Source organism: Triticum aestivum, chromosome 3B, assembly GCF_018294505.1.
Source record: "Triticum aestivum cultivar Chinese Spring chromosome 3B, IWGSC CS RefSeq v2.1, whole genome shotgun sequence".
In the NCBI taxonomy this organism is placed as follows: domain Eukaryota; kingdom Viridiplantae; phylum Streptophyta; class Magnoliopsida; order Poales; family Poaceae; genus Triticum; species Triticum aestivum.
Genome location: NC_057801.1, coordinates 51,413,836 through 51,421,628, shown reverse-complemented (window position 1 = coordinate 51,421,628; position 7,793 = coordinate 51,413,836). Strand labels below are relative to the sequence as shown.

At 41.9% G+C, this 7,793-nt stretch overlaps 1 protein-coding gene across 13 annotated transcripts; it reads right to left on the bottom strand.

Moving 5' to 3' along the window:
- Positions 1 to 697: 697 nt before the first annotated feature.
- Positions 698 to 5,205, bottom strand: LOC123068519 (glycerol-3-phosphate acyltransferase ATS11, chloroplastic). Of its 13 annotated transcripts, none has more exons than XR_006431806.1 (10): positions 4,717 to 5,205; positions 4,183 to 4,458; positions 3,955 to 4,052; positions 3,767 to 3,853; positions 3,572 to 3,669; positions 3,198 to 3,346; positions 2,502 to 2,629; positions 2,118 to 2,204; positions 1,857 to 1,977; positions 698 to 1,062 (listed from the first exon to the last, which is right to left on the bottom strand). XR_006431806.1 is itself a non-coding variant. In XM_044491101.1 (6 exons), exons 1-5 carry the CDS (start codon positions 4,838 to 4,840, stop codon positions 3,199 to 3,201), a joined length of 555 nt encoding a protein of 184 aa, XP_044347036.1. In that variant the 5' UTR covers positions 4,841 to 5,205; the 3' UTR covers positions 2,222 to 2,629; position 3,198. The 13 variants fall into 13 exon arrangements, 1 of the variants encoding a protein (XP_044347036.1); XR_006431811.1 differs by having other exon boundaries at positions 3,955 to 4,069; positions 4,183 to 4,322; XR_006431807.1 differs by having other exon boundaries at positions 4,183 to 4,322.
- Between the last annotated feature and the right edge of the window lie 2,588 nt (positions 5,206 to 7,793).

The window sequence follows — 7,793 nt, the reverse complement described above, 5'->3', positions numbered from 1 at the left end:
AATTGCCCAACAGTAATTGTTTTCCCACTATTTGCTATTTTTCTCGAGAGAAGCCACTGGTGAAACCTACGGCCCCCGGGGCTCTTTTCATCATATTTGCCTTTGCGATGTATTTTTCCTTGCATTTATTTTCATATCTATTAAACCAAAAATACAAAAATACCTTGCTGCAATTTATTTCTTCTGCAGTCCTATCTACCACTTTTACCTCATGTTATTTGCCTATCTTGAGGCGCCGTACCCGGAAAGGATTGACAACCCCTTTAACACGTCGGGTTGCGAGTATTTGTTATTTGTGTGCATGTGTTGTTTACGTGGTGCGAGGAGGTTCTCCTTATTTGATAACCTTGATCTCATCACTGAGAGAAAACCTACCGTGGCTATACTGCATCATCCCTTCCTCTTTGGCGAAATACCGACATAGTTCTAGCAGACATCAAAAGAAATTTCTGGCGCCGTTGCTGGGGAGGATCTTCAACATCAACCAGGTTCCTAATCACAAATCTCATCTCCTCGCAATTTACATTACTAGATGGAAAGTGCGGCACCCCTGCCGGGTGCGGTCATATCCAACCCGGCGACCATCCAACATAGTAGGTCATGCTTCAAATTTGATAGATTGACATGATGAACAGGAAACATGCGTAGGTTTGGATCATCATACCAAAAGAAATGAAGAATTGCATCACACAATAACTTCAAAGCAATGAACAGCATACCAAAATGAGAACACAATTTAGTGCTCATCCTTAATCTCTTCTATCCATGCATCATACAAATAGCCATGCATTGAGAGAGAGAGAGAGGGGGAGGGAGGGAGGGAGAGAGAGAGATTTATAACAAAAGCAACACATAGTGCCTCTCCGGGACAACGGAAACAGTACAAAGATCAAAGATATCAAAAGCAAGGTGGAGTGCTAATACTGTTCCTCTATCAAGAAATATAAGATAGTTTAGATCACTACCTAGTACTATGTTATAATATTAGACCATATATATAGATAGTTGGGCCCCGTCCGATAGCCTTGTTGGCTTACTCCTCGCATGTTGTATTGTGAGGACCTGCTGATGGATATACTTTGTTAGATTGGGCATTCATAAACAAATTCTGGACACACAAAGAGAAATCACGAACCAAGCGGCTTAATTCGATACAAATTAAAAGACTCTCAGAATGTATCCATATGAATACATTTTTAGATGACAAACAACAAACCATGGCAATAAAATAGTAAGCAACGATTATATCACAGGGAATAGCAAAAATCATTCCTTGTACCAAGTCATGGAAGCACAAACTGAGAAATGTGTATGCTACCATATTGACCAATCAAGATCGTCACTCCAGCCAAATTGCTAGAGAATAACATAATTTTTTGCTGGTAAGTGAAGTTTGTTGCTATTCTATCAAAGCTAATTGGAAGTTGCATTTTTCAATTTTAGTTCTAATGTATCCATCTGATTTTCGTTATAAGAATTTCCTTTCAATTCATGTGTTTTTATTTTATATTGGGCATTGTGCTTACTAACATGACATACTCGGTTACGAATCTTGTTTATAAGCACTGGTCGGCCATCAACAAAGATCATGCATCCTCCAAACATTAATTTGGGTCATATTGCACAAGGCATGAGCAGAGACCATAAGAAACTAAAAAGAACAGAGAAACTGGTACCACGCAACTAATAAAAGGTTCAGTTTTGTATATAGAGATGGTTCGCTTGCAGGCAATCAATTGAACTAACATGTCCAAACAGCACATCATGATGTATGGTTGTTCAGGGCGGCCTGAGTTGCCCGGTCTACTCATCCAATATTTGCGAAGCTAGGAAGTTTTGTGTAGTTTAGATAGTACCTTCTTTTTCAGACACAATGCTTGTGGCAGCAACAGTAAGCATCGAGGTCATCGCATGGCTCCTCCCCGTTGTAGCTACTCCACCACCTGTCCCAGAACTCGCTATACTGGATATCGATTGCTGCAGGAGTAATCCCAGCACAAGTCAAGTCAGAAATCATCACATATATGTATCACTTTCATTCAGATGAAAACATTAAAAATATATAGAAAGGATATTACCAACACCTTGGGGTTACTTATGTGTGCAGTCCGACTCACCATTGAAAAGAACCTTTTGTTAGAACTAATAACAGGCGGATACTCCCCATCATCCTTTATTTTAAACCTTATAACACCATCATCAGCCTGCACATGCCATCCGTGAACCCTGAGCAATTGGCTTGTAGCAACACACATAATAGCTATAGATACATAATTGCCCATGTGGTTCTTCTAAAAAATGACCGTAGAGATGTGGTTCTTCTAAAAATAATAGCTATAGATACATAATTGCCCATGTCGCGGCCATCTCTACATGACAAAAGAAATAGCAATACTAACATTTTGCAATCTGGGACATTAATGCAGAACGTCCATGGGAAGTAATATTCACAAAAAGGGACTGGAGCAATAGGAAAAGGGGGGCACAGTTTCAAGGCAGACCTTTAATTTTCAGATTTGATGGGCTGGAGATATGGTTTTGGAGAGTCGGCGGATTGTAGACCACCTAATCTTGAATCAGGTATCATTGTTATCATTGATGAACACATAATAATTATTCTGCAAGAATGCTGCGACGAAAAATAAAGATATTCTTAGAAAGAATGCTCAAAGGTTTAGAATATGACATCAAAAATCTCATGACCTGTAAACTTCAAAACTATATAGCAAATGACTACATGAAGGAAGATAAATCAACATTTGAAAGCAACCGTAGTAACATATCCTTGTGAAACGACTGCTATTTCCACATTTCTCTTTAGCCTACACATTTAATTCAGGATGGCAGTTCATTCAGATAGTGCAAGCTCCATAGCACAATTTAGTTAGACATTTTGCGCTGCATGGTAATTAGACATCACTGTTACAATGCCAAAAGGAGCTTGAATTTTAATGGTACTATTATACTGCATAGATAACATAGCTTTAGTCTGCCATGATTATCACAAAACATCATAACAAATCTATTGCATGCATTACAGCAAAAACATAATCAAATAAAGCATCAAAATGAATGCACCAGAGTGGAACAAAACACGACCACAATAGGACAGAAAACAAATGTTGTAGGCCTGGGGTGGGGTTATGAAACATTATGTTTAGGCCTAGGTTGGGGAAAGGCAAGGCAAGAATGATCACCTCAGATGGAAAATTGTAGGCAAGGCTTCCAATTATTGGATAGACAAGATATTGTGTAACTGCAGTGATAGATACAACAAGAAACCTGTAGCCAACTGAACCTTTGCCTGCTGGAAAGGCAAGGCAGCAATCCACACCCAGATTTGTACCTGCAAAACAAATCACTAATTAGGTAGCACACAAGACGACTGTGTCAACAACTAAATCAAGAGTTAATCAAAGGTGTAATAGTCAAATGGTTCTCTGATGAGGCATAATGTATCACTATTCCTGTTTACACAGAAGATATCCATGAGAAGTACAACAAACTTCATATGACACTATTTGAACCAAACAGAGCCTCTTATATGTTCTCAGATCAGATTCTTCATTACCTAAAATCTACCAGTGGCCTAATGTAATTCTGACCGAAGGTGTAATAGTCAAATGGTTCTCTGATGGCCTTGTGATAAGGCTGAAACGTAAATGGACTCTGCAAAAGAACACGAAGATTGGTGTAAAAGGTTCATCTTGGAAGGAAGAGAAAATGTGAGAGCGAATTGGGAAGGTAACATGCATAGAAATAGGACCTCTGCATCCAGCAGAATGCGGTCAAATAAATCCATCATGTTGGAAAGCATGATCTGATATGCATTTGGATCCCCATTTTGTAGGACCTGAAGACGCCAAAGCAATCACAGAATATATGTCATGAGTAATAAGTAATAAGTGAATAAGGATCTAACTATACCAGACAGGAAACAAGAAGTATATTTACCTCATTCTTGTAATTGTAGTACAGGTTTTCGAAGTTATCAGCAACATCTGGAGGCAACTTCCCTCTCTCCACTTCCTTCCTGACGCGTAGAACGAACTCTGCACACCACATGCAACTGATGGTTTCATATGAATGAAAAAGAACGAGATGAGATGAGATTTCTGGGATCACTCCTGTACGAGACTTAAATAAATGTGCGAGTCAAAAATGCATTTGAGAGCAGCAGACCTTGCTCGCTGCGCACGTCGAGCAGGGGCGATGGCCCCGCGACCATTATCCATATTCTTCCTCTATAATGGATAGAGGAGATTCAGAGGAAGTGAAAAGAATGATCACCCATACATAAGCCCTCGGCATGAACAGGTTAGCTGACAGGAGCAGAAGAGATATATGTTGACTACATCACCATTGGTGAGCTCAAACATTATAGAAAAGTGACTTGATCAAGAATAGTAGTGCACATATTGTCCTCCACCAAGTGATCAGCTAGCTATGAAAAGAGTTCTGGAAACCATGTGAATCCATACAACCAGTTAGCTACGATTGATTGCTGTAGCTTCTCTTAAATTCAACAATATCTGATTTTCAGAACAATATCTAATTTCAGAACTGCTATATCTAATGGTCAAACCATGGCATACATATTCAGAGAAAGAAGATAAGTTCAGTTTGGTTTGTACTGCAGGATCACATATCAGTTCAGTTTGGTTTGTATTGCAGGTGGTCAGAACAACAAACTAATCGAGGAACAAGATAAGGGACCTGTTAGCGGATGGCTTGATGTGCTGCAGGTGGCCGGAATCGAGCGTCCTTGGTCGGTGGAGCAGGGAGCTTGGTCCAGGCGGCGACGGCGCTCCTCCCCAATCTGCGGCGTTGACCTACCCATTCCGCGGTGGCGCTCCTTCCTTGCCTGCTGTGCGGCCCGGTGGTGTGCTCTTCTATGTTCCTCACGGCTGTGCGGCGCGGGCCCAGCCCGATGCGCCCCTGCAAGGCTACACCCGGTGGCCAGCGAGAAGCGGAACCGCGCGTGAGACGAGGGAGAAGACGGAGAGGAGCCCGCCAGAGTCCACCGGAGCCACGCCGGCGACGAAGGTGATGCCTAGCCCGAAACCAGGAGGGAGGAAGAGGCGGAGCACCTCCCGTGTGGATGCGAGGACGACGACGAGTATCCGGCGGGCTAGGCGAAGGAGGAGACGGTGGCGCGGGGAGCAGATAGGGTTAGGGAATGGGAGGAGGCGGCATAGTGGAGGAGCTGGGCGCGGGGGAGGCGTCGGTGCGCGAGGGGCTTTTATACCACTTTACGCAAAATGACGAGAATGCCCTCGGCGGGGCAGCTTAATTACGCGCGGTGGCACGGCCGGGCGGGACACGGCTCATAACGAAAATATCGGACGATTGAAGACGACCGGGTAAAGATCCGACGGCCCACAGCGACCGAGCCCGAGATCCAACGGTCAGCAGCGACTGGTAAAACAGATCCGACGGCTGAAAATCCAAATGCACGGGGAGGCTCCATTTTGGTCCAGACTCTAACAATGGAATTTTCCATCTGCCTCTCGTTTTCCTCTCCCCCACTTCATAAAAATTTGCCGTTTTATTCGCCCTCTTTTTCGTTCGCCGTTTTCTCGTCAGATCGGTTTTTCGTGTGCAATCTTGTTTATCACTTTTTGTCGTTACAGATTTTTCTTTTTCTATGCGTGCACCCCCGAAAACGAGGTTCTCAACTTCAAACAAAGGGGAGGAGAAAATTTAAAAGATGCTTGGTATAGGATTTGCAATGCTCATAATAGATCTATTCGCAAGCAATCTACCATTGTTCTTCTTCGTTGTTTTTATGTGGGCATTACCACTTGGTACAGATTCGTCCTTGATACTATTACCGGTGGGAACTTCTTGATGTGTCCTTCTCTTGATGCTTTTAATGCTTTGGGAAATTTAGTGGGTTCACCACCACTCATGATCATTGAAACAATATTGACTCTCGAGCATGTTATGGAAAGACTAGATGCTATTGAAAAGAAATGCTTGCCGTAGAACATATTGAAAACTTGGATAAAAAAATGCAAAGTTATGCTAATAAAGTTGGGTCAAAAGGGGAGACGTTTTTAATTTGCTAAAAGAAAAGGGAACCATAATTCACGAAAGAATCGAAGAAAGCCCGTCTAGGATTGATAAACTGCAAGAATTTTTTTCTAATCTAGGTACGACTTTTGCTTCCGCTAAAACTCCTGTGAAAATTGGCAAGACTACTCAAGTCACTAAAAACAAAGGTGCAACTTCTAGCAATGATAAAGGAGATCTTAAGATGATTAGTATCCATCCCAACTTTGTTGAAGTCATAAGAGACCCTTCTAGCATTGGGTGTAGCTAATATTCGAGTGTTGGGCTAGGGATAACTTGCTTTAGTGTTGATATTTTGAAATACATGGTTACTTGTTGGTATGCTTGAGTATTAAAGTCTTCATGTCAAAACTAGACTATTGCTTTGAATCATATAAAAGTCCATATGTCCATGCTATAAAGAAAAGAAATGTGATGAACATGTTAAGCAGCATTCCACATCAAAAATTCTGTTTTTATCATTTACCTACTCAAGGACGCGCAGGAATTAAGCTTCGGGATGTTGATACGTCTCCAACTTATCTATAATTTTTATTGTCCCATGTTGTTATATTATCATTCTTGGATGTCTTACAATCATTTTATAGTCATTTTATATCATTTTTTGGTACTAACCTATTGACATAGTGCCCAGTGTCTGTTGATGTTCTCTGCATGTTTTTACATCATAGGAAATCAATATCAAACGGAGTCCAAATGCAACGAAACTCCTGGAGGGTTTTTTGGGCCAGAAGAGAGCCAGTGGGCCAAGGACGCACCTGGGGGGTTGCTCGAGGGGAGCAGCACCCACCAGGGTGCGCAAGGAGGCCCAGGCACGCCCTAGTGGGTGCTGCCCACCTTAAGTGCCCCCTGAACCGCCTCTTTGCTCTATAAATACCCAAATGTTCCAGAAACCCTAGGGGAGTCGACGAAAATCAATTCCAGCCGTCGTAGAGTCCAGAACCACCAGATCCAATCTAGACACCGTCATGGAGGGGTTCACCACTTCCATTGGTGCCTCTCCTATGATGCATGAGTAGTTCTTTGTAGACCTACAGGTTCGTAGTTAGTAGCTAGATGGCTTTCTCTCTCTCTCTCTCTCCCCCCCTCTCTCTCTCTCACTCTCTCTCTCTCTCTCTTGATTATCAATACAATGGTCTCTTGGAGATCCATATGATGTAAGTCTTTTTGCGATGTGTTTGTTGGGATCCGATAAACTTTGAGTTTATGATCAGATCTATGTTTTTATCCATGAAAGTTATTTGAGTCTTCTTTGATCTCTTATATGCATGATTGCTTATAGCCTCATATTTCTTCTCCGATGTTTGGGTTTTGTTTGGCCAACTTGATCTATTTATCTTGCAATGGGAAGAGGTGCTTTGTAGTGGGTTCGATCTTATGGTGCTTGATCCCAGTGACAGAAGGGGAATCAACACGTATGTATCGTTGCTACTAAGGATAACAAGATGAGATCTATATCTCGGCAATAGATAAATGGATCTTGTCTACATCATGTCATCATTCTTATTGCATTACTCCATTTTCTCATGAACTTAATACACTAGATGCATGCTGGATAGCGGTGGATGTGTGGAGTAATAGTAGTAGATGCAGGCAGGAGTCGGTCTACTAATCTTGGACGTGATGCCTATGTAATGATCATTGCGTGGATATCGTCATGATTATTTTAAGTTCTATCAATTGTCCACAGTAATTGTTTTGCCACCGTTTGCTATTTT

Bases quoted from the DNA above. Each gene is read 5' to 3' on its own strand.
- LOC123068519 (XM_044491101.1), bottom strand. From the start codon at position 4,840: ATGGGTAGGTCAACGCCGCAGATTGGGGAGGAGCGCCGTCGCCGCCTG. The intron at 4,053-4,716 runs GTCCCTTATCTT...TGTGGTGTGCAG, and splicing joins ATCAAGCCATCCGCTAACAG to AGTTCGTTCTACGCGTCAGG. The intron at 3,854-3,954 runs GTAAATATACTT...TGGCGTCTTCAG, and splicing joins ACTACAATTACAAGAATGAG to GTCCTACAAAATGGGGATCC.